Source organism: Hyperolius riggenbachi, chromosome 2 (assembly GCF_040937935.1).
Source record: "Hyperolius riggenbachi isolate aHypRig1 chromosome 2, aHypRig1.pri, whole genome shotgun sequence".
Classification (NCBI taxonomy): Eukaryota; Metazoa; Chordata; class Amphibia; order Anura; family Hyperoliidae; genus Hyperolius; species Hyperolius riggenbachi.
Window position 1 is genome coordinate 241,573,558 of NC_090647.1, and position 27,382 is coordinate 241,600,939.

Genomic DNA, 27,382 nt, shown 5'->3' on the forward strand with positions numbered 1-27,382 from the left:
CAGGTCAGATTACGATACAGATATTTTCAAGGGAACAGTCCCTCTTACACCATGCACACTCCCAGCCTGAGAAACACATCCTTTTACTGTTCTGGTTATAGATTTGCTGATTATCTTGTATCATGCACTGCTCCCAAAATAACCATCAAATGTCATTTCAGCTGTTTCAAAAACATTTTTCAGATGCCCTTATTAACCTAGTTACCTAATTGTTATGCAACTATTATTCAACAAAATAATAAGCTCTGCAAGTGTGCAAAAATAACTGCTTTCAGTTTTGGTAATAAGAAAGCAATCAGCATTTAAATGTTATGAATTTGGTTTTTGTTTTTTTTTGCTTTTTTAGGGAAATATATTTTGGACTCTATAATGTTTAATCCAATGAATAGGCTCCTTATTCAAATGAAGTATCCTAAATACTGTTACAAGTTTCTTTTGTCTGTTAAATGAAAGTAAATTTGACTATGCAAGTCTGCAGGCAATCATTTTCAAGCAATTTCATTTAATTAAGGGGCAACAATGCGTATTTCTAGAGAATCAACACTGTCCCTGTGTAATGTGCCAACTGCCATAAATTCCTTTTTATTTCCTAATAGAACCATTGGCTCTCCCAAAATCTCACAAATGTCACACTCTCTAAGAGAAGCCAGAGATGCAATTAAAACTTTGAATAGCAATGACCCATTTCCTAAATATTGTTCACCCTCTTTATATTTTCATCTGGTCTTTTTTTTTTTTTTTTAAATATACAGTATTACGATTAAATAGGAAGGATATTCCATGCTGTTCCCAAAGTTCTCAAATCCACCAAAATACTCCTTATTTTTATGATTATATGAAGTGATATTACTCAATCTAACTCTGCTCTAGTGCTATTTTTTTTTCTCTCATTCTTCTCTCAACGCTAGTATTAATGCAGGCTTTTATATTTCAATATCCAGCGATCTGAGGTGGAATCTCTTTATATTTACATTAAGACACACCACTTCCATCAATGGTAAATTAGCCCTTTTTGGCAAGACAAACCATTTTACAATATGATGTCCAGCATGCACTGCAACATAAGCTTTACTCAAAGTGTACCTGAGATGTTTAATACTGGTGAATTTATGCTTACCTGGGGCTTGCTTCAGCCTCATGAGGTATGTGGGCTTCCTCACTTCCGCTCTGTGCTCTTGTTATCCCTGCCGCCCACCCCGTCAAGCTCCTGCCCTCAGGAGCCTTCTGGAGAGAACAGAGCAGCCAGAGAGAATGACGAGGGAGCCCACGCACTTCATCGGGCTGGAGGAAGCCCCAGGTAAATATAAATACAGTACACCCCTATTAAACGTCTAAGGTTTCCTTTAACCACTTAAGGACCAGGGCTTCTCTGACTGATCTGTGCTGCGTGGGCTCTCCAGCCCACAGCACAGATCAGGTTTCAGGCTTCAGCCAGGGCGACCAGACTTCCCCCGTTTTTTCCCCACTAGGGGGATGTCCTGCTGGGGGGTCTGACCGCCGCCGGCTATCTGCGTGCTGCGGGGGGGGGGCTCCTCAAAGCCCCCCACCGCAGCGATTTCCGCCCTCTCTGCCCTTCCCTGTCTCTCCCTCTAGGTATGGGCTGCGCAGGACGGATATCCATCCTGCGCCGCCTAGGATAGGCTTCAGCCTATCAGATGCCGGCGATCCCCGGCCAATCAGAGGCCAAGGATCGCCGATCTCCTTTACGGTGCTGCTGCGCAGCAGCACCGTATGATGTAAACAGCAGGGATTTCTTCCCCGCGTGTTTACATTTAGCCTCCGTGAACTGACATGGAACGTTTCCATGGGAAACCACTTGCGACCTGCCGACGCCGATCGGCGTTAGGCGATCGTTAAGTGGTTTAAAGGGAACCTGAAGTGAGAGGTATATGGAGGCTGCCATATGTATTTCCTTTTAAACAATGCCAATTGTCTGGCAGCACTACTGAACATTCTGGCATCAGTAGTGTCTGAATCGCATACTTGAAACAAGCATGCAGCTAATCTTGTCAGATTTTTGTCAGAAACATCTGATTTTCATTCTTGTTCAGGAACTATGGCTAAACGTATTACAGGCAGAGGATCAGCAGGACTGACAGGCAACTGGTATTGTTTAAAATTAAATCGATATGTCAGCCTCCATAGATCTTTCACTTCATGTTCCCTTTAAAATGGGGTCAAAGTCAATATTGCAGTATACTTGCATTTCTGATTTTAATCCTATTTTATAATACTGTAAAATACAAAATGTTACTTTGAACCTATACTGAAGGTAAACTGGCTGGAGTTTGGGCAATTCCTTTTTTTGAAAAATGTTTTTATCGTCTTCATTTCCTTTTCTTTTAAATTCTATTAGTACTGATTATTGTCTCTGTGCAACTCTTGACAGCACCTTTAGCATAAACTGAATAAAGAATATGGACTAATGATGAGTAATTTCTTAATGTATATAATTGCCATGACAGTATCGGAGCAAAAATTAGAAGAGAAAAAAAATCGAACGGTAACCTTGTTTGTTGACATTCAAGGGACTATTTACTAACATTTTAGTTTTGCACTTTTTTAAACTCTGATCCCCAATTGTATAACTCCACATTCCACAAAGTTATTGTTGTTTGGCAATTACTGCTGCTTTTAATATTCTAACCTCCCTCAATTGGTAATCTGCAGCTCTATTCACTTGAACATAGTAATGGATTGCCAGTTGTGACTGTTACTTCTCACCTGAAAAAAAGTAGCAGACTACATTGCATGCTGGTACTCATTGATAAACCACCAATAAATAGTGGTAAAGTGGCAATCACAGAAAAGCAGTAATCCTGTATAAAACTGAGGATCTTTATCCTCCTGCTGCACTCGAGTACGCCCCACCAGACCGGCCCTCCTAGGACACTTTAACCCCCTGGCTTAACATCCAGCCGCACACCCTGAACTTCTTAAACCCCTCCTGTGCAGCCCTGCTCCATACTACGCTCTAGCTCATGTCCTTGTGTGTATAAATGTAATCCCTTTTTTTCGATAAGTCATGTTTTTCACTGCCATGGCCATGTGAACCACAAATAATTCTGGGTACGTCAATTGGCGTACTTGGCGAATAAAGGTGATTCTGATTCAAATCTGGACCAGGACACTATCTACATAGAGTGTATACTGTATGTTTTCTTTTATGACTAACTGTACAAAATTTCTTTGCAAGATTTTGAAACTTTAAAGTGTGCCTAAAATGGGACAGGAGAGAAAATGTATACATATCTGGGGCTTCCTCCAGCCCCCTCCAGCCTGATTGCTCCCTCACCGTCCTCCAAGGCCTCCTCGTTCATCCACAATCATCAATTGGAAGCGTGATGGGGGCATGTGTGCGGCCAGGCGCAGTTGGTCCCAGACCTGCGGATGAATGAGGAGGCGTCAGAGGACGGCAAGGGCCCGATCATGCCAGAGGGGGCTGGAGGAATCCCCAGGTAGGTATGAATGCTCTCTCCTGCCCCATCTCCAATTTATGTTTTACGTTTTTACGGGGGTTATTTTACAAATTGAAGTTTTTTCTTCAGGCAGAAAACAGAACTGGATCAGAACCATACAAAAGAATAAAATAAAAGTTTTGAAAGCTTGAATAGAAATGTTGTACAGTTAGTCATTAAATGCATTACTTAAACAACCTTTGTTATTTTGTCTTCAGATTATCTCCATGACTAACCCCGGACCGCATACAACTATGTTGTCTTAATGTTTGTGTGGGCAGTTCAAATTCCTGTCATATCCCAAAAACATTCAGATAAGTTAACTGATTTTCCCACAAAATTGGCCTGTGATGCTGCAGGGCCATACTTTCTGACCACCCAGCGCAACAAGGCTAAGCAGCAGAACAATGGAAGAGGCTACACAGGCTGCCCAGAGCAACTGCAGCTCTGGGCTTCCGATATCGCTACAAATTTAACACAATGGCAGCGCAGTGCGATGTTGCGGTGCCTTAGCGATAGCAAGCATTCAGACAGGTACAAGACAGGACTATAGATTGGAGCGTAACTAGTAGCAACCGCAGCTCACAGTCACGTCCACACAGGCAGAGCAAGCAGGCTAACAACAGTCACCAGCAAGCATCCACCCAGGCAAGACTACAGGATAGAACGTAACTAATAGCAGCTGCAGCCTATAGTTACGTTCCCAGGAACTAGAGTAGCAGGAATACTACCAGTCAGCAACGTGGCGATGGCAAAATCCACGCTATCAGGATAGTGGACTTCACTGACCCACCGCGGATTCAGCAAACGTCCGTCAGGCAAGGGAACAAGGCAATAAACAATAATACAGAAAAATAACAAATGGCTCAACTAACAGATAAATATATATTAGCAAGTCTGCATATATATTTATCAAGAAACTAGCTAAAGCACAAATAATAAGGTCACATTGAACTACAATAACAGATCTATAACAGAGTGTCAAGGTGCCCAGCAGACCAGCGAACTGACCGCTATGACGGGCGGGGTCTAAAATGGGAGGCAGACTTTTAAACTGGCATCAGCCAATGGATGCAAGTATGCAAATTTCCACACAGTTGAATGGTAATCATTCAATCCTGAGCTGGCTTGATTACCATTTGCTAGCTGGCCGTGAATGCAAGGGACTCCCATAAGAAATACATGCAGTATTATGTAACAACATGCATGCAGGAAATCCAGGGCTATCTGGCTGGAGCTCAGCTGCAACAAGCAATTGGTGGAATGATGACAGCATCCTGAGCTGCCCAGAACTGCAGAGCGATTGCAAATGACAATGAGACTTATTGCAAATGCACAACCAAATGCAAGCAGATAAGCCAGAACTGTCCATTTGCAGCTCCACTGCAACAGACAGAATACGCTACAGGAGGGATCCTTACATGGCCTTAGTCTAAGATAGAGACGCACTATGATTATTTTAGGGATAAGGTTGTAAGCTGCTGTATACTCTATCAAGGGCTATGTTAAGCCCAATAATAATAAAATGGAGATACAGTGAAGCTTATTGCTGCAGTGAATGGTGAAGAGTGTTGTCTGGTGATAAATAGTGGCCAGAACATGCAAGGCTCAAACATAAGATAATGATAATAGAAAATCTATAAGAGCTATTAGGACCACAGTAATACATATATGTTCCAAACACAATACTATACTGTCAACTATTTGCAATTTCACATAGCCTATACTCTGACTTTGATCATCTTGATTTGTAGGCAGAGTACTCACCCACAATTCCAGTCAGTGCAAGCACTTTAAAATAGAAAAAAAATGTCATTAAAATTGTAAAATAAAAGATAATAAACTAAAATGTACCATGAAAGTGGTATTTAATGTCAATTGTAACTTACCTGCTTGTAGCATGCTTAGAAACAGTCAATTTCTGTAAGAAAACAGGGAAAACAACTCAACAAATGCAAAGCAAAGTTACATGACCATACTAAAGAAAATTAAGCCAATGAAAATTAATGCTTACAAGTAATGATAAACAAGTATAGCACATCATCGTTGCAAAGGATATTCTATATTATGACTGTATTAAAGTTATTAAGCTTCCCAGCCTCAGCTACTTCCTGACTATCTCATGTGCGAGATGATAAGGTGGGGAAGGCATAGCTCCAATATAATTGCACTGTTATCTCAACAGGAAGTGGAGCCACAGGATCCAGTAAACTGCATATTTTAAATATATTTGAGTACTGAAAAGAATGTAACTTTCAATCTCTCCATCATTGCTTTCTGCCCCTATTCCTGTAGCTTGTAACGATCGGTGGGCGCAGAGAGTATCTGATTACCGGTGATCTGCAGTGTCACCGGAAATACAGATATATACCAGATTATAAGTGATCTGCAGTCTCACTGATAATCTGATATACAAACTAACCTCTGTTCACCTGAGTAGAGTGTAGTGTTTGGTGTAACAGTATCACTTTGAGGACTAGGCCTCAGTGCAGCAAGGAGTACTGCACAGATTCCTTCCGCAGACCTGAGCTCTCCAAGACGGGAGGAGTCAGACTGACAGTAGGAAGGATGTCTGAAAGTGACCCTCAGGAGAAGGGTCGCTAACAGAGCGAGGAACCGCCTCCAACGGTAAGGTCGGTTCTCGAGGTCGGATAAGCCAGGTCGTACACACACGGACAGATAAAGTACAAGATCAGGAGGCAAAGGCGGAGTCAAAGTACAGGCAGGGTTCAGCAACGGGGTATCAGATATATCGGGGTACAAAATCAGGAGGCAGAAGCAGAGTCAAGGAACGAGCCGGGGTTCGGCAACAGAGAATCAGAAATATCGAGGTACAAGATCAGAGTTCAGAAGGGTAGTCAAGGCAGGCAAAAGTCATAACAGATAATCACAATCAAACTAGTACTTTAGCTATCAACAGAATCTAGCTAAGTGTAGGATTACAGCTCCAGCTGGTCCCGGCACACTTGCGGATCTGACTACGGATCTGGGTGCTCCCACATGTGTGATCGCACGCCAGACAAAGAGCAAGTGAACAACCAGCAGTATATATACTCTAGGACCTTTCCAGGACCTCCCTAATTGCTGGTCCAATGAGAGCAGTGGAATTTGTCAGCTGACCCAGCTGGTCAGCCGACTCCCTTCTAACTGCTATTTAAACTCTGCCTCTGTGCTCGCGCGCGTGTAAGTCTGAATCTTGGTGGACTATCAGTCCCAGCCACACCAGTACTGTCATGCAATGTATCTAATGCGGGGGCCGCCTCTGATGCGGATTCCGCTGTTACCAATGCGGATTCCGCCGTTACCAATGCGGATTCCGCCGCACTGCCTATGCGGCATGCGGCGTTTATTCCGCGTTGTGACGCCATGCTGGACGCGGAAACAGCCGCCTCACCTCGAGAGACGGCGGCCTTTCCGCGTTTCCTTACAGTACCCCCATGAGGAGTGGACTCCGGACAACTCCCACCAGGTTTCTCGGGATGTAAGGTATGAAACTCCCTTCTTAACTCGTCTGCATGCATGCGTGAACCCGGTACCCATTGTCTCTCCTCAATGCCGTACTTTTCCAATGTACGAGGTACTGAACCGAGTTTTGTACCGTGCGGGAATCTAAAATCTTTTCCACTTCATATTCAGGTTGGGCATCTACTAACACAGGAGGAGGAGGAGTGGGACCCACCTGGACTGCGGGTTTAAGAAGTGATACGTGGAAGGACCTCACTCCCCGCATGCTGGTGGGAAGATCAACGGTATATGTGACCTCGTTGATCTTCCTAGCAACCGGGAATGGACCCACGAACCTGGAACCAAGTTTGTCAGAAGGTTGTCTCAGGGTCAAGTGACGTGTGGATACCCAGACCAAGTCCCCTGGTCTGAACCTCCACTCCACTGAGCGTTTTTTGTCAGCTTGACCCTTCTGACTCAAAAACGCCTCTTGTAAACTATCTCTCACCGTGCGCCAAATGTCTTTAAAAGACCTCTGCCAGGCCTCCAGAGCTGGAAACGGGGTGGAGGCCACTGGAAATGGTGAGAACTTGGGCAATTTTCCAGAAACAACCTGGAACGGAGAGAATCCGGTGGAAGAGCTTTTCAAATTATTTTGTGCGAACTCCGCAAAGGGCAGAAATTTAACCCAGTCGCTCTGCGTCTCCGCAACGTAGCACCTCAAAAATTGCTCCAATGACTGGTTGATTCTCTCCGTTTGCCCATTGGTCTGTGGGTGGTAGCCCGATGAAAATGACAGCTTCATGCCCATCTGTTGGCAGAATGCCCTCCAGAATCTAGAAACGAACTGGACTCCCCGATCCGACACTATGTTCTCCGGAATGCCGTGCAGCCGGAAGACATGTGTAATAAACAAGTTGGCCAATTCCTGGGCTGAGGGGAGTCCTTTCAAGGGCACGAAATGGGCCATTTTACTGAAGCGGTCGACTACCACCCAAATGACCGACATACCTTCTGACTTGGGAAGTTCGCCCACAAAATCCATGGACAAATGAGTCCATGGCTCACTCGGGGTGGGTAAAGGCTGCAAGGTACCCACAGGTGCCAGCCGGGAGGGTTTACTCTTAGCGCAAACTGCACACTCCCTAACGAACTCCTTGCAGTCTGCTGCTAAAGAAGGCCACCAAGCACACCTGGATACTAGATCCTGAGTTCTAGATGCACCAGGGTGTCCCGCATTCTTGTGAGAATGAAACATCTGCAAAGTGCGGAGACGAAAGGGTAGGGGTACAAACATCACCCCTTCAGGTTTCCCTTCGGGGACATCCTGCTGAAAAGGCCTCAGGGTCTCTGTCCAGTCCTCCCAAGTCTCAGCTGCCCCTAACACTAGCCTCTGTGGGATAATGGACTCTGGGGCAGGAGGCTGGGCTGTCTCTGGCTCAAAGCATCTGGACAGAGCATCTGCCTTAACGTTCTTGCTGCCCAGGGTGTATGTAATCAGGAACCTGAACCTCGAAAAAAATAACGACCATCGAGCCTGACGGGGACTTAACCTCTTAGCCCCCTCGATGTATTCCAGGTTTTTGTGATCGGTGTATACCGTAATCATATGCTCTGCTCCTTCCAGCCAATGACGCCACTCCTCAAAGGCAAGTTTAATGGCAAGGAGCTCTCTGTTGCCTATATCGTAGTTTCTCTCTGCCGGAGAGAACCTACGAGAGAAATAGGCACAGGGATGTAATCTTCCCTGCAACCCTGATCGCTGAGACAGCACAGCCCCTACCCCGACCTCTGAGGCGTCCACCTCAACAATAAAGGGGTAAGAAGTGTCAACGTGCCTCAGAATGGGTGCTGAGCAAAACAAGTCTTTCAGAGTGGAGAATGCTCGTAGAGCTTCTGGAGTCCAGTGGTTAGTATCTGCCCCTTTTTTTGTAAGACTGGTGAGGGGTGAAATGACCGTGGAATACCCCTTTATGAACCTTCTGTAATAGTTCGCAAAGCCTAAGAACCGCTGTAAAGATTTTAACCCCACGGGTTGGGGCCACTCTAACACAGCAGAGACTTTGGCGGGATCCATACACAGGCCCGTGGTGGAAATAATGTAACCCAGAAAGGCGACAGATGTTACTTCGAAAATACATTTCTCAAGTTTAGCGTATAACGAGTTTTGTCTTAGTTTGCTGAGTACAAATTTCACATGCGTTCTGTGCTCAGAGAGGTTGTTGGAGAAAACAAGTATATCGTCTAGATAGACCAGCACGAATCTCCCCAACACCTCTCTGAAGACCTCGTTGATGAGTTCCTGGAAAACGGCCGGGGCATTACATAACCCAAAGGGCATCACTAGGTACTCGTAATGCCCGTCTGGCGTGTTAAAGGCCGTTTTCCACTCATGACCCTTTCTTATGCGTACCAGGTTGTACGCGCCCCGTAAATCCAGTTTTGAGAAGATCTTGGCGTCTGTGACCTGCGTAAATAAATCGTCTATCAGGGGTAACGGATATCGGTTCTTTACCGTGATTTTATTCAGTCCCCGGTAATCGATACAGGGCCGCAGGCCCCCGTCTTTCTTTTTAACGAAAAAGAAACCTGCTCCAGCAGGCGATCGGGACGGACGAATGAAACCCTTGGCTAAATTCTCACGGATATATTCTTGCATGGCCAACTTTTCTGGCCCAGATAAATTGTACAGATGACCCCGAGGAGGCATACAACCAGAACGGATATCAATGGGGCAATCAAAAGAGCGATGTGGGGGTAATTTGTCTGCTGCCTTGGGACAGAACACATCAGAATATTCTAAATATTGCTCAGGTACCCCTTGTACATGAACCCTGGTTTGGCCCAGTGTCACCTTCCCTAAACATTGCTGAAAGCAGCGTGCTGACCAAGAAACCAGTTGGCCGGTGGCCCAATCGATGTGTGGAGAATGAAGGTGCAACCATGGCATGCCGAGTATAATGGTGGAAGTAGACACATGCAACACAAAGAATTGTAATTTTTCCCAGTGCAGAACCCCTATGGTGACTCCCACCTCTGGTGTCTGAGACAGTGGGTGACTCCCTTGCAAAGGAGAGTCATCCACTGCCGTAACCTGGATGGGTGGTTGTACAGGTGTGAGTGGGATACCCAATTTCTTAGCAAACTCAAAATCCATAAAATTTGCCGCGGAGCCTGAATCGATAAAGGCTTCCGTGACCTTGGTTTTATCTTCCCACGTAATGGTGCAGGGAAGAAGCAACCGTTTTTCTTCTAAGGGTAAAAGTCGGACGCCCAGGGTGTTACCCCCTACCACTCCCAGGCGGTAGCGTTTTCCCGGCTTATTAGGGCAGTTTCGTACTATATGCCCCCCTTCAGCGCAATACAGACACAGCTGTTCGGTCATTCTCCGTCTTCGCTCCACCTGGGTCAATTTTGACCGACCAATCTGTATTGGCTCGGATGGAAGCAAGACCGGAGAAGACGAAACAGTAGGAGGTGGAATCACTGGGGCTGTGGTGTAAGACACCCCTCTGACACGGGAACTACCCCTGGTCTGCCTTTGGTAGCCCAGCCTGCGGTCGATCCGGATGGCCGCTGAGATGGCCTCATCGACTGTTCTGGGTTCGGGCTGACTTAACATCATGTCAGAGACCTCATCGGACAGCCCTGACAAGAAACAATCCAACAGGGCATGAGTGTCCCACCTGGCCGTAACTGACCACCTCCTAAACTCGGCCGCGTAATCTTCAACCGGACCTTCGCCTTGACGCAATAGCTTGAGCTTCCGCTCAGAAGTCAAGGCAAGGTCTGGATCGTCATAAAATACCGCCATAGCCTTAAAGAATTCCTCTACAGAGGTAAGCGCTTTGTCTCCGGTGGGCAGGCTATATGCCCATGACTGGGAGTCGCCGGACAACAAAGTTTTAATAAACGTGACCCTCTGGGTCTCAGTACCCGAAGATTGGGGTCTCAACTCAAAATAGGACAATACTCTACTCCTAAAATTCCGGAAGTCAGATCTGTGGCCGGAAAAGCTTTCAGGGACAGGCATACGTATGTCAGAGCTAGGAGAGGATCGCACATGATTCACTGATGTCTGGAGGGTTTGTACAGACCCTGATAGGGCATCAATAAGAGTTATGTGGGTGCCCAGTACTTGATTGATGTTGTCCACCGAAGCGGCAAGTACACCCAGACAATCAGTGTTTGCGTCCATTTTGTATTTGGGTCTGGCGTTCTGTAACGATCGGTGGGCGCAGAGAGTATCTGATTACCGGTGATCTGCAGTGTCACCGGAAATACAGATATATACCAGATTATAAGTGATCTGCAGTCTCACCGATAATCTGATATACAAACTAACCTCTGTTCACCTGAGTAGAGTGTAGTGTTTGGTGTAACAGTATCACTTTGAGGACTAGGCCTCAGTGCAGCAAGGAGTACTGCACAGATTCCTTCCGCAGACCTGAGCTCTCCAAGACGGGAGGAGTCAGACTGACAGTAGGAAGGATGTCTGAAAGTGACCCTCAGGAGAAGGGTCGCTAACAGAGCGAGGAACCGCCTCCAACGGTAAAGTCGGTTCTCGAGGTCGGATAAGCCAGGTCGTACACACACGGACAGATAAAATACAAGATCAGGAGGCAAAGGCGGAGTCAAAGTACAGGCAGGGTTCAGCAACGGGGTATCAGATATATCGGGGTACAAAATCAGGAGGCAGAAGCAGAGTCAAGGAACGAGCCGGGGTTCGGCAACAGAGAATCAGAAATATCGAGGTACAAGATCAGAGTTCAGAAGGGTAGTCAAGGCAGGCAAAAGTCATAACAGATAATCACAATCAAACTAGTACTTTAGCTATCAACAGAATCTAGCTAAGTGTAGGATTACAGCTCCAGCTGGTCCCGGCACACTTGCGGATCTGACTACGGATCTGGGTGCTCCCACATGTGTGATCGCACGCCAGACAAAGAGCAAGTGAACAACCAGCAGTATATATACTCTAGGACCTTTCCAGGACCTCCCTAATTGCTGGTCCAATGAGAGCAGTGGAATTTGTCAGCTGACCCAGCTGGTCAGCCGACTCCCTTCTAACTGCTATTTAAACTCTGCCTCTGTGCTCGCGCGCGTGTAAGTCTGAATCTTGGTGGACTATCAGTCCCAGCCACACCAGTACTGTCATGCAATGTATCTAATGCGGGGGCCGCCTCTGATGCGGATTCCGCCGTTACCAATGCGGATTCCGCCGTTACCAATGCGGATTCCGCCGCACTGCCTATGCGGCATGCGGCGTTTTTTCCGCGTTGTGACGCCATGCTGGACGCGGAAACAGCCGCCTCACCTCGAGAGACGGCGGCCTTTCCACGTTTCCTTACATAGCTACTATTAGTGTAGAGAACACAGCAATAACCTCAGCTTCTAATGCCCGCTAACTGGAAGTGATATTTGACTCTGAGAGATCGAATCTTGATGCCTGCCAGGCAAAACACCACGTAAATGTGTGCGAGGCTTTAACCTGCATAGATTAGGAACTATTGTTGCTTGTTTTCCACACCTTTCTAACTGAGTGTCTTTGAAGAGGCCCTTACAGCCTGAACAAAGTTTATCACAATAAGTGTGCATTGGCTGAGCATTAACATTTAAATAAACAAGGTAGGTAATCTAAAATAACATAACATTAATTCTAGAGATTTAAAGAGATGAACTGAAGGGATTGCTTGTTTGACAACAAAGGTAGAATTTCATAATAACATACAGTTGTTGTTGTTCTTATGACTCCAATGCAAAGAGCCAGCCTCTCTGCTTATCTTCAGAATTATTCACATAGGTGAGTTAGCCCTCAGGATAGATAGCACGCTTTAAAATGTGTGCAGCTGCTAACTGGTGAAGGAGAAAACATTTTTAATAGGTATAAATTAGAAATGTTATACCTAATGTTACTGAGTGCACATTTCAGTGACACTTTGTGAAGTTCTTCTTCAGATTAACTGCTTTCCAAAGCTAATACTGATCCATCTAGTGCAGGGATGTCCAACTCCAGTTCTTAATAGCCATATCCATACCAGTGTTGGATGGACTGAGAAATAGAGGTATGTGTTCTACTCGATGAACCACACATTTCCTTACTAAGTCCCATCAATTCAATGAGCTGTGCCAAAAATGTGTGAGGATCTCGTCCGCCCTTAACAACTGAAGATGGACATTGGAATCTATGGAGAGCTATCTATGAAGTGGAAGCAGAATTAACTATGTGGTCCTAAATAGTTCTGGAACTGATGCCTGCCTGACCTCACATTTTCCACTACGTACAGTAAGCAATGCTGCAGTGGGTAACACATATATGGCATATATCTGAACTAGTCAGTATCAGCATTGTTTTGCAGAGGGTTATTGGCAGCCTTTAATATTATGCTGTTGCAATTATTGTTTTTTTTAATAATAATTGTTAATAATAATTGTTTTTAAACTGACACAACCACAAACATAAAAAGTATATTTATGTACATTTCTGTCTCAAGACATTAGGGCGATATAAAGTTACTTTTCATTTTATTTTTTTACTAAGTATACAAGGGTAGTACACATTTCAAAGCACGTCATTTCTGCACACGCTCTAACCTGGGCGCCACCATAGAGACAATATTATCACGTCTACGGCCGCACAAGGGTAATTTGGAGCTCTGCCTCCCTCTGAGTTGCTATGACTCAGAGGGCGAATAGTAATTAACGCGGCCCGGAATTTGTGCAGCAGCAGAGTGAGTTGTCATTTGGCTCACCCTGCGCCAAAATGACGGGCGGCGTACATCCATATCCGTAGTACACTCTATAAATGTTTAGTAAATCAGATGCTTGAGTTGAGAGAAAATGTAAACAAAACAAAAAAATCTACAATAATTTACCTGCATGACTAACTTATGGTGGTCATCAGACTGGCTGAATTTTTCCCCAATATCGAACACTGGCATGGTACCATCTTCACATAGCCGCATCCAGTGCTTATATTCCGCTTGGTCTGGAAGTCGGTCCCAAAATATTTTGAAAACTTCCCAGACAGTCTCCTGGCACACTAAAAGAATAGGTAGGGATTTCCATGAGGATGTTATGCAAATAAATATTCAGTTATATATATACTGTTTCAGGGGAAAAAAACACAATTCTCTGGACAATGTTAGAATATAAGGAACAATTCCTGCCCACACATAAGAAAAATATATGGATTTACAAAGGGTAATTTAAAACTTAACTTTCAACAAGGACTGGCTTAAAAGTAAACAGTTAAATATATATAAGTGATAGAGACAACCTCAAGCTTTACTGGATAGTTGGGAGGTATTGCTATATACATCCTATCCTTGGCCAATCGGTAGATATCTTGCTGTATGAATTGACCTCTTGTTGCCAACCCACTCAACAACCTATCAGGCCAAGCCTGACCCAACATGTTTTGTCCCCTTTAGTGGGGGCTTCATCAGGGGTAAATCAATCTGCCAATCTCAGGTGGTTTTATAGTAAAACAGTTTTGGGGACAATCAGTATACTGACATGCACAGCTTCCAGCCTGTGAAGGGGGAAGCAAAAAGAGGAGAGGGTAAGCTAGCAGAAATCAGTGAAATGTGTCATAATTAAGTTGAATTGATTTCTGTTCTTCCTATGTTTAAGGGTATTTATCTGTTTGGAGGTAGGCTTGTCCTCCTTTTGTCTGGTTTTATACTTTTAACTCTATTTTAATTAACTTTATTTAGCATAAGGTATGTATAGTAACAAGTGGCAGAATAAAAAAAAACAGTGATAGTAATCTGTTTCAGTGCTTAGCATACATATTTTGCTATGATTAGGCAGTCATAACAAAACAATTACATAAAAACTAACAGCGGCCTCATATTAGGTAACAGCAACATAACTTGGGTCAATAAATCCTCAACGAAAGTATGGAAAGATCGACCAAAAGACAGATCTCTCTCTAAACAAAAAGAAATAAGGGAACATTCTTTCTAATATAACTACCTACTACAAGCTAGTGACAGTTACAAGGAATGAAAGGATTATCCATTAGGTACACCCATGATTTGACACAAGATTTATAACTGAAGAAAAATAAAAATAGAAGTTCACATAACATGTTAACCAGTTCACCAATGAAGGGTTTTGCCCCTTAGGGATCAGAGCAATTTTCCCCTTTCAGTGCTTCTCCCTTTCATTTGCCAATAACGTTATCACTACTTATCGCATCAAAATGATTTTTTTTTCTAAATGCATTTTAATGGAAATAATACAAAACAAATTGAAAGAATAATTATTTCTCAATTTTCAGCCATTATAATTTTAAAATAATTCATGCTACCGTAAATAAAACCCACATATTTTATTTGCTCATTTGTCCAGGTTAATACATCATTTAAATTACAGTATGTCCCTATCACAATGTATGGTGACAATATTTTATTTGGAAATAAAGGTGTATTTTTCAGTTTTGCATCCGTCACTAATTACAAGCCCTTTTTTGAAGAAATTAACAGTAATATACCCTCATGACATACATATTAAAAAAAAGTGAAGTCCCTAAGGTAAATATTTATACGTTTTTAAATGTAATTTTTTTTAATAAACATGTTTTATTCTGGTAACTATGAGAGGGGAGGTAAGGGGATCATTAATGGGTATTTTATTTAATGGCATGTGTATGGGATGTGTATGTAGGTGTAATTTTACTATTTGGCCACTAGTTGTCCCCCTACTTTATTTTGATTGTGTCTATTACTGCATACATGCGTTACAGGAAGTAACAAGTGTATGCTTTCACGTTCCCTTTTTTTTTTATGAAAATGGTGTCTCATTGATGCCAATTTCATTGATCACAGGCAGTTAGATCAGCAAATTGGAACTGTGTACCAATGGGCATTAATGTGAACAAGAGCGTGAGGGGCCGAGCAGGAGCGCGCACAGCAGCGGTCACTGCGAGATAAGTATATCTACGCCTCTGGAGCTAAGATAAAGTCTCCGGGGGCGTAGATATACTGTACGCTGAACACTAACTGGTTGAATACAATTTAATTTAAAAAATATATATTTTTATTTTAGGTGGGCCATAGTCCATGTCAACTTTGCCTCCACCAACTTTATTACAATTGAATATCAGTGGTTGCTTATTATAGTATATGCTTAGCTTTTGCTGTATGTGGGACTTTGGTTTGTCAGATTCAGATTAAGGAAATACATGGCCAGTAATTAGTTTTATACTGATCGTAGATCTTACTGATCTTTCATACTGAACTTTCCATTTATTTTCAAATATTTGGTTGATTTCAGGGCATATGCTCAAAAGTAATAGCTGTGCTGTATAACACAAAGCTCTCTTCATTAGGTTATATCACACTACTGAGTGATTAGCTAAAGTCAGAGCAGGATTATCCACCAAGCAACCTAGGCAGGTACTTGTGGCCTGGCAGGTGTCAAGGGGCCCACCTTCCACCCTCTTTGACCTCTCTCCACTTCATCTTACCAAAAGGAACCCAAGGGGGGGCTAAATCTGCTACCTTTCCTAGTGCCCCATTACATCTTAATCCATCAATGGTTAAAGTGTATCTGAGGTAGCCCAAATAAAAAAAAAAAAGTTACATACCTGCCTTGGTAGAGGGAAGCCTCTAGATGCTTCTTGTGTCCACCTTGCCCCCATGGTTGCCGCACACGGACCCTCGGTACCTATGCAACAAGAGCTTGTTGGATATGTAATGGTGACCACGCCCATTTTCATTCACGAGTGGATAATGCTGTGCCTGCAAAGGTATGGCCATACCTGTGCAGTATACTGAACTTGCTCATCCACAAGCAGCTCCATGCTACTGCACAGTCCCATACAAGTGCAGTACAGTCATGCTCGTGCATGAAGAGAAGCGCAGATGCAAACTTCTAGAGGGTCCCAGGCAGCGGTGGAGGTCTGGAGGAAGAGCGTCCAGGGGCTTCCCCCTTCTTAGCGATCTAATTTTTTTTGTATTCATACACCTATGGTTCTCTTTAAAGTAAAGTAACTCGTTTTATACAGCGTATGTGCTTTTCAAGTCCTTACATACACCGAATGCATATTGTTTGCATCATCTCACCAAGGTTATATATGTTATGTAACTGATGTCCCGCTGTTTAACACTCTTAATAATCCGGTTTAAATCCTGCTTCTTCCATCCATGCCCAAGGCAGTTCTTTATCCAGCTTAGTTTAAGAATATGCCATAGTCTTAGAAATACAAAGAGCTTACATTTGCTCACAATAGATACAGGCACGGAATCTCCTTAACATAATGGGTTAACATTATATTTTAAAGAAAGAGCACATTTTGATACCACATTTATATCTTATAGCTACTCTTTGAGGTTAAGCACGTTAGTTATAAAATTAATATAGTTTTCACTCTTCTAGAACAGATGTGTGGGCCCCTCGCTATTTCAGTGAGAAAATAAGGAAATGCAATTTTTTACATTTATTTAAAAAACAAAGAAATTGCTATGTCACTTTTTCTCCTTTAATGGGGGCGGGAGGGGGGCTGGTATAGTAACAAAAGAGGTGAGTTATTATAATGAATCATAAAGCACCAGCTCACAAGGTAAGTGTAAGGAAAGTGTGAGGTAAACACCACACTGATTTGCTGAATAAGGCCTGGCGTGCACTGATGGTATCTTGTGCCCAAGTAATATACAGTAGCTTACTATTACATGACTGAATGATCCACAAATTCTTTTGTGTGACTTTACCCTTACTGATAGCTCAATACATCTTATCTGTTGATAAAACATTATTTTCTAATGTCTAGTAGGGTTTTAATTTACAGTGAATAGAGATGTAATATATTGTGTGATAAGACTGAACACTAGATAAAGGTGGTATACTGAAAAAGTAACATACCTATTGCAACCTGTACAACTAATCACTCAGCCTGAACCCGTAAAAATCCCTACCAAGCATGATCCGTCTGATCCAAATGCAAAATCCACTAAGATCACATAACTGTGAAAGGAAAAGGACTGCATAGAAGACTTTGCTTCTGCAAAGCCTATTACTTTGTCTTCTCCAGCAATCATGTCAACAAACAACTGCTGTAACCATGGATAGCATCTCGTGTTGAAGACTAACACCTGCCCTGCCCCCTCCCCCCCCTCCCCACTCCAAAGGTATGATGATGTGTATGAACACTAAAAAGTCAAGGGAGTAAAACATATCAAGAGAAGGATATTCAAACTGTGTTAGTTGTCCTATTACTGAATTATATTGTGACAACAAGAAGGCCAAATAGTGAGTACTAATGACTTTTATTCAATGATCAATCAACATATATGTTCGACACAAGGCTGCACAAGTTAAAAATGGTCTATCTTACTGTAGTTGATAATTGCTGTAAATGCAAATGATATGCATATAATTGATATGCATACAAAACTTTTATTCAGTGATCAATAAACATATATATTCTACACAAGGCTGCACAAGTTAAAATCATCTACCTTACTGCAGTTGATGATTGCTGTAAATGCAAATGATATGCATACAATTGATATGCATACAGAACTTGTTTTCAATGGTCAATCAACAGATATATTCTACACCAGGCTGCACAAGTTAAAAATGGTCTATCTTACTCCAGTTGAAAATTACTGTAAATACAAATGATATGCATACAAATTAGGATCCTAAGAGGTGATTTTAAGTCACACTCACATCCACACTGTACAGTCACACTCACTGCAGTGAGTCTGCAAAGAAAATGTATATATGTACATATAATACTTATTAAAAATAGGAGTAAAAATATAAAAAGTAAAAATCAAAAATATAAAATTAGAGCATCAAATGCATTTAACATCCAATGGAAAGTATTGTTGAGGGTTGTTGTCTCTTTAATTGTATCAAAATCACTCAGGGAGTCCTGAATCCTAGTGTGTAAAAGTTCATCCAGTATGTGCTGGTATGTTTATAGCTGCAATCCCTGGATCAATAACGGGATTGATGGCTGGGCTGAATCAACAACAGCACTCTGTGTTCAAATGCTGTTCAGTGTAATGTTTATGGCTGCAGTCCCTGCTCAGGTGTCAGGACAGATCACTGAGTTGAATAGCTCAGCAGAAATAGCTGAATAGATGCAGCTGCAACAGGGGGACTCTGGGATCAGAGCAGACTTCTACTCACAGTTAGGTGGTATTGTAGTGAGGATACTGGCCCAGTGAATGGATGGAGTAAGATCTGCAGTAAAGTTGATGCTCAGCTGGACCCAGCCGGTGGTGCAGCTGGCAGGATGGAAGTGACCAGAAGCAGTCCTCCACTCTCCTCCGATGGGATATCACTCCTCTCCTCTGGTGGGGCTGGAGGTGGTGCACTTGCAGGTCACTATGGTTCACAGCAGACAAAGATATTTGCTCACAGACCTCCCAGTGTGGTTGTGTGTGACGTCACATTCGGCTTCAGCTCCCGCTTACATGTTTCGAGAGGCACATACTGTATGTTTTGCTAAAATAAGCTAATGCAATTGAGCATATCTGTGGAATTTTCATACTTTAATAAGTTGAATAAATAGTCCCAGGCAATACGGTAAATGAACACAACATGATAACATTTGATCTGGTGATTAATAGGTAGTGGAAAAACTTAAATAATTAAAGCTTAAAGTATTTTTGGATAAAAAGACCTGATACCTTGGAACCCAAAGGGCTAAATCGTGAATACGATATTTGTAAACTTATTATATAATGTATCTTGAGTTGAATGTGGTTGTTATTTGTGGGGACACTTTACGACCAATGTGCCTCCTTTTGGAACTTTACGCCTTTGATTACGCGTTTTTTGTGTGGTTTTTTTTGCGTTTTTTTACGCGTTGCATGTCGTTTTGCGGACGTTTTTGGCGCTTTTGATGACTGGACGCGTACATATGTATGCATTTGATGCGTCAACAGTCTTTATGCGGACGTTGTAGGCATGATTATGATTGGCTATGACGTACGCGTACATATTTACAGATGTGATGCGTAGAAGTCTTTATGCGGACGTTGTCGCTTTTCTCATGCGTATTCTTATTGCGTATTTGCGTGTTTTTTCAGGTGGACGTTGTAGGCGTCCTGGTGATTGGTTGGGTGTCCCACAATATGGTAATTTCCTCCCATGTAGCTAGAAACAATAAATGAGACATTGTTGAGTGTTTTTAAATGTTTAAAATGTGAATTGATGTTGGAAATTGGGTTTTTAATCATGTATAATGAGTTGTTTGTGAGAACTTAAGGATATTGTTCACAGTCTATGATTGGCAGATCTCACTCATGAATATGTAAATTATAAGTCTTCCATCAGGTCCTCTCGAGACCTATATAAGATGTGTGTAGTGTGTAATGAATTGTCAGATGCTGCAATGATTTGAGAAAGAAGGATCGAAACGCCTGTGCGTCATCATCATGCAGACCTGTTTTTACTCATGTCTTTTTTACAAGAGCTATAAATAAAGAAACTTGAATATTGGATGGTGCGGACCTTTGATGATTGTCCTCCAAAACAGAGTCAGTGCGCCCTATATTCCAAATAATCAATTTAGACTGGAGCCCACATCGCGATGACTGCAGCACACGCCAGCCCGCACAGTCACTTGGCCTCCCACTCACCCACTCGCACGGGCGCCTGCCCGCTTTCTCACCCACTATGGCTCCTGTAATAGGGGAATCCATCACCTGATCCAGCCAGCACGGTGTCCTCTCCTGTTTGCATTCATCAGGCCTGCAGGGCTTGGTACATGCGTAGCACATAATGAATGAAGAGGTGGGGTTTCAACGATCTTACTATGCCCTGTTTGTGCAGCTGGGGCGCTATTGCATGTTCTGCACTCTGGTATGAGCTCTGAGTACCCGACGATTCATTTCAACTTCTGGATGGTGGACTGTGATTGTGGAGACTCGGGCTTGTTCTCCACCTGGGTAGGCACTTCACCACTCTGCACGGCGTCTCTGACTTCCCGCTTCACAGCGCTCCATTGCTTCGCTTTCTTCCTTACAGCACAGTCAGTGTGTTCTTCCACTTTGTCGTTTTTTTCTTCCTCACAGCCATCCTTGTGATTCCACTGTTTTTATTTCTGGTGGTGCTTTCACTTCACATTGTTTTGTCAGATGTTGGGGGTGAAGATTCTGATCCCCCTAACATTTGTCCTGCATATATAGTTTCTGGATGCTGCAATTTATAAAGACAAAGACAAACACTTATATAGCGCTTTTCTCCTGGCGGACTCAAAGCACCAGAGCTGCAGCCACTAGGGCGCGCTCTATAGGCAGTAGCAGTGTTAGGGAGACTTGCCTAAGGTCTCCTGCTGAATAGGTGCTAGCTTACTGAACAGGCAGAGCCGAGATTCGAACCCTGGTCTCCTGTGTCAGAGGCGGAGCCCTTAACCATTACACTATCTAGCCACTGCTTATACTACTTAGCCAGACATAGCTTTGCTCATTATAATCCTAATAGCTTTTTGAGGTCTGAGCCCATTTACTGATCATTATATTGTATTCATCATGTTGCAATTCAGTCCCCATATTGGTGTTGGATTTATTGTTTTTAGCTTCCTTTTGTTTTGTACCAATAAAGCTGATTACCATTATACATTGTCATAGGTCGTTTAGTCCTGCAGTTATTGGGTGGTGTGTCCTTCCCTTTATTTTTGAATTCTAGTATAGGTAGCAACAGCTTGGGGGGAAAAGCTCCATAAGATGCCCCTGCACCAATGACACATCAGGTTTAGTATATTTTCTTTTCCATTCTCTGTACTCAAAACTTAGGTGCGTTTTAAAGTACAGAGTGTCTTATAATCCAAAAAAAACAGTATATGAACTAAAAAAAAAAACCGTGGACTGTATAGGACTAAGATGAGGGAGGAAACTTAATGGTGGACAACGGAAGTAGGGCAGAGCTACTGCATGATTGCTTTGCTTCTGTCTCCACAAGGGAAACATACTTAGTGCATATTACAGATGCAGAAGGGTCTCAGTTTTCTTATTTAAATATCAAATACCAACCATAATTATACAATACCATACCATCATTATACAAGACTTCATAACAGGGAATAATCCAGTTCCTAAGCAGTGATATGGGTTTACTAAGAACAGGTCTTGTTTGTCTAACATGCTCAGCTTTTATGAGGTGGTGAATGCTACTGAGGATATTGGGAATGCTTTAGATGTGATATACTTGAACTTTGCAAAGGCCTTTGATACGGTTACCCACAACAGCCTGGAGCAGAAGTTAAGATGCAAGGACTGGGGAAAAATTCTGTGTGCATGGATAAGAAATTGGCTAAAGCACAAAAAGCAATGAATTGTGTTTAATGTATCATATTCAAAATGGGTGACTGTTAGCAGTTGGGTCGGTAAACATCAGTTACAATCTGGCTTATTAGTGTGTCTCAGAATTTGGGTTTGTGATGACAGTGGAGTTTATACAACCTCATAATTCGTAGGAAAAATAGGGAAGTAATGTTGGATATAGTGCTGCTCTCATTTTTTCCCAAATCTCAGAACCAAAATTCCCCCTTAGACACATATAGATAAAATACAAATGTCCCCTTTAAACACACATGACAAAAGCAGATTCTTTGTAAACTTGTGAAAGTAGAATGGTCTTATAACAGCAATTACACTTGATCGCTGAAAACTTTAGGTCTAAGGAATTGTTATATTTATAAAAAGCAGCCTAGTGTATCGTTCGTATTACATATAGTAAAAGACCAGTGTTTTCCCCCGTGGTTGACCACAAATGACCTACACAAATCTTCTTTCCATGATGTTCAATAACTTATTTCCTTTTGGAATTATGATAGAATGAAGACACATTGGCCTCAATTCATAAAAATGAGTGCGGTAGTTCAGAGACGGGCGGGAAATTACCGCTAGGGGTAAATAAGGGGTTTTGCAGTGAATTCATAAAAAAAAATCCGAGTGCGATAGCAGTCGGTAAGTGTGCGGTGTGGTGCGGAAAGCTGCCGGTAAAATTTGCAGAGTGCGGTAGTTTGCCGCTGACTTCCCAATGACAAGTTGCATGCTGGGTAGAAGTGGGCAGTTTTAGACACATGTGACTTATTTTTTATAAATTATTATATTTTTGTATAAATTATTATATTTTATATATAATTATTCTTATAAAATTATATAACTCTGTACGATTTCTAACCCTTGCTCCTCTGTATCCTTAAAAATTCCATAACATTAAGCTGCAAGGGCTTCATTTGTCACCTACAATGCTACTGTGCAGAGCAAACTCGCCAGGTCTTTGCTGGCGATAACAAGCTGTTATTTATCGCTTCCTTACTCCCCCTTTTTTTTCCATGAATACACTTCATTCACTTTACCGACACAAACAACGATTACATTACCGCATCATTACCGCACTAATACCGCACTGTTACCGCATGTAACACGCGGTAAACATGCGTTAAATTTTATGAATCCACTAACAAAAACATACCATGCGGTCATTTACTGCTTGGGCAATAACGCATGAGGTAATGCTTTATGAATTGAGGCCATTGCAGGGTTTCCAAATAACGCGCAGAGGAATAACAAAATAGCAATATTCTCTGTTAACATGACATGTTTAAATTTTAATATACTAAATAGACAATTAATTTGAGCCACCAGGAAAACTAATCCCTTATTGACTGACACAATCTAAAAAGTTGAGTAGACTTGCACTCCTCTCTTGTGCGAAAGTCATCTTTTAACATGGTTCTCAAGAATTCCGTTAGCTATACAGAGAAGGTCTACCCAAGCCCTACCTAGCCTCCTAAGAAGTGAAAGATCCTGGACTTTGGAACTTTTGCTTTCCTATCCACCACAGCTCATGCAGTTTCTTCCCTTTTTTCTACTTTTTTTTTTTTTTTTTTTTGCATTACTGATCCTATCTCCTCTCTTCTCCTCCTACATCGTATCCTTATCATACTGGGCATAACATACAGTATATGGCAGTCTGAACTAGGCAATGCTGCTGTAGACATGAGCCAATGGACATACAAATGTGATTACTAGGTTTCAGCATGATGTGAATGCCACCAAAATGTTTCACACTACCTAGCAGAAAAATTAGTCCCAATTGGCAGGTTGCATCACAAAATATTAACAGAGCTCTACCTTTCACACTTCCAAAAATTTAATTTTGTGTTACAAACATACATTGCTGCCCATAATCATTCATAGCCCTGGCAAAGTTTGACTTAAAATTAATTTTATTAAAACAGCAAGTTTTGACGGGAAATGACATAGGTATCTCCCAAAAGATCATAAGACAATGTACAAGAGGCATTATTGTGGGGGGAAAAAAACATTTCTCAGCTTTTATTTACATTTGAACAAAAAGTGTTAGTCCAAAATTATTCATACCCTTCTCAATAATCAATAGAATAAATGTTTATTGGCTATTACAGCAATCAAAGGCTTCCTATAATTGCAGACCAGCTTTTTGCATGTCTCCACAGGTATTTTTGTCCATTCATCTTTAGCAGTGAGCTCCAAATCTTTCAGGTTGGAGAGTCTTCTTGCCATCACCCTGATCCTTAGCGTCCTCCACATATTCTCAATTGGATTCAAGTCAGGACTCTGGTTGGGGCACTAAAAAATCTTAATGTTGTTGTCTGCTAACCATTTCTTCACCACTTTTGCTGTTTGTTTTGGGTCATTGTTATACTAAAATGTCCACTGGTGCCATAGTTCAAGTTTCTCTGCAGACTGCCTGATGTTTTCGTTGAGAAACCTCGTGTATTGCTCTTTTTTATGGTGTAGTTTACTGTGATTAGGTTCCCTGGTCCATTGGCTGAAAAACACGCCAAAGCATTGGGTTCCCATCACCATGTTTGAAAGGGGGGATGGTGTTCTTTGGGTTAAAGGCTTAACCGTTTTTTACCCCAAATTAAGGAAACATCATTGTGACCAAACAATTCAATTTTTGTTTCATCTAACCCGAACACAGAAGACCAGAAATCTTCTTCTTTGTCCAGATCAGCATTTGCAAAGGCCAAGCAAGCTTTTGTGTGCCTTATCTGAAGAAGTGGTTTTCTCCTTTGGTCTGCATGCGTGGAACCCAGCAGTGTGCAGTGTCCATTGGATTGTCTGCCTTGAGACATTGCCACCAGCAGAGCCCAGATTCACCAGGATGTCCTTGGTGGTGATCCTTGGATTCTTTTTCACCTCTCTCACTATCCTCCTGGCCAGCACAGATGTCACTTTTGGATTCAGACCACGTCCTCTGAGATCTTCCACGGTGCAGAACATCTTGTATTGTTTAATAATACTTTGCACTGTAACCACAGGAACAAGAAAACACTTAGAAATGGCCTTGTAGCCCTTTCCTGACTTGTGAGCAGCCACAATGCACAGCCGAGGGTCCTCAGTGAGCTCCTTTGTCTAAGCCATGACTGTCCACAAATCAACTGCAGAGAGCTGTTTTTAACCTGTTGAGCTTATTAAAACAGCTGTTCCAAATTAATCAGGGTAATTAGGATGCTTTAGAACAGCTTGGACTATTTGGAATGGTGTAGAACTTTGGACTTTCCCAGACACTGTGAAAGTTTGTGAAGGGTATGAATAATTTTGGACTGGACACTTTTTGTTCAAATGTAAATAAAAGCTGAGAAATGTTTTTTTTCCACAATAATGCCTCTTGTACATTGTCTTATTATCTTTTGGGAGACATCTATGTCATTTCTCATAAAAAAACTGCTGGTTGAATAGAAGTAACTTAAAGTCAAAATTTGCCAGGGGTATGAACAATTCTGGGCATCACTGTATATACTCGATTGCTAGTTTACAGAATAACAACATGCATGGCAGAGAAAAATCTGACGGTAACCAGTGGAAAAATTAGACCCATGCAGGATCTATAAGTGTGGTGTTTGTGATGGCAGAAACTGTCTGGGTTAATAGATGCACCATCAATTGTCATCTTGCTGACATCAATCTGTGACATTATTGGTGGGGTACGCATAGTTTGTAGTAACCAATTTTCAGCTGAAAGTAACATTATCTGCTGATAGTCCTGATCAATTGTCTGTGACCACACCTTCTGCAGTACTTAAAGCGGATCCGAGATAGAAAACTAACTATAACAAGTAACTTGTGTATATATCTTATCTAAAGTTTAGATAGTTTACACAGCATATCTAGCTGCAAACAACTTAAATAGAATATCATCATTTCTTTCTATGATACACTGACAGCAGCCTTGTTGTTTGTAAACATTACACAGAGGCAGGCTTATCTGCATCTTGAGCAAAAAAACCTCATCCCCCCTCCTCCTCCCCTTTGCCTCTGAAATCTCTGGCTAGTAATACCTCCCCCTCCTCCTGCACAGATTGATCTCCCATGAGCCTTTGCTACTGTCTGAGAGTGCCTTGGCTCTCCTAAAACCTGTGGGCGTGGCTTATTTAGTTTATAGGTAATTAGTGTATTAAAACAAAAACATAAAAGTATTTGGCTTGAGGAATGCCCTATAAACAATAGGAAAGGAACACAATTATGCAATGAGTAAAAGTTCATCTAGGATCCACTTTAACCACTTCCCGACCGCCTAACGCACAGCGGCGGCCGGGAAGTGGAGCCCGCAAGGACCAGCTCACCCACAGAGGCGGCGGTCCTTGTAAGGGCATGGGCGGAGCGATCGCGTCATCCGTGACGCGATCCTCCGCCGGCGCCTGTCTCCGATCACTCGCCGGGACATCCCGCTGGCCATACGGAAGCGCCGGCGGGATGTTAACCCGACGATCGCCGCATACAAAGTGTATAATACACTTTGTAATGTTTACAAAGTGTATTATACAGGCTGCCTCCTGCCCTGGTGGTCCCAGTGTCCGAGGGACCACCAGGGCAGGCTGCAGCCACCCTAGTCTGCACCAAGCACACTGATTTCCCCCCCCCGCCCCCTGATCACCCACAGCACCCCTCAGACCCCCCCTGCCCACCCCCCAGACCCATGTTTACACCCAATCACCCCCCTAATCACCCATCAATCACTCCCTTTTATCCCCCCCCCTGCTCCCTCCTGATCACCCCCCCCACCCCTCAGATTCTCCCCAGACCCCCCCCCCATGTACTGTATGCATCTATCCCCCCTGATCACCTGTCAATCACCTGTCAATCACCTGTCAATCACCCCCTGTCACTGCCACCCATCAATCAGCCCCTAACCTGCCGCTTGCGGGCAATCTGATCACTCACCCACACCAATAGATCGCCCGCAGATCCGACATCAGATCACCACCCAAGCGCAGTGTTTACATCTATTCTCTCCTCTAAACACCCACTAATTACCCATCAATTACCCATCAATCACCCCCTATCACCACCTGTCACTGTTACCCATCAGATCAGACCCTAATCTGCCCCTTGCGGGCACCCAAACACCCGCCTATAGGCTCAGATTGCCCTCAGACCCCCCCTTATCAATTTGCCAGGGCATTATTTACATCTGTCCTTCCCTGTAATAACCCACTGATCACCTGTCAATCACCTGTC

General features: G+C 42.9%; 1 protein-coding gene across 3 annotated transcripts in view; it reads right to left on the minus strand.

Annotated features, from left to right (window-relative positions):
• Positions 1–27,382, minus strand: part of IMPG2 (interphotoreceptor matrix proteoglycan 2) — a 122,255-nt gene that overhangs the window by 61,039 nt on the left and 33,834 nt on the right. For 2 of the 3 annotated variants that reach the window (XM_068268434.1, XM_068268433.1), the window contains exons 3-5: positions 13,778–13,944; positions 5,348–5,379; positions 5,226–5,249 (exon numbers count right to left, since the gene is read on the minus strand). In XM_068268434.1, coding sequence (XP_068124535.1) covers positions 5,226–5,249; positions 5,348–5,379; positions 13,778–13,944 — 223 coding nt within the window. Of the gene's footprint in view, positions 1–5,225; positions 5,250–5,347; positions 5,380–13,777; positions 13,945–16,497; positions 16,931–27,382 lie in introns of those variants that run through there. The other variant, XM_068268435.1, reaches the window with a different exon arrangement.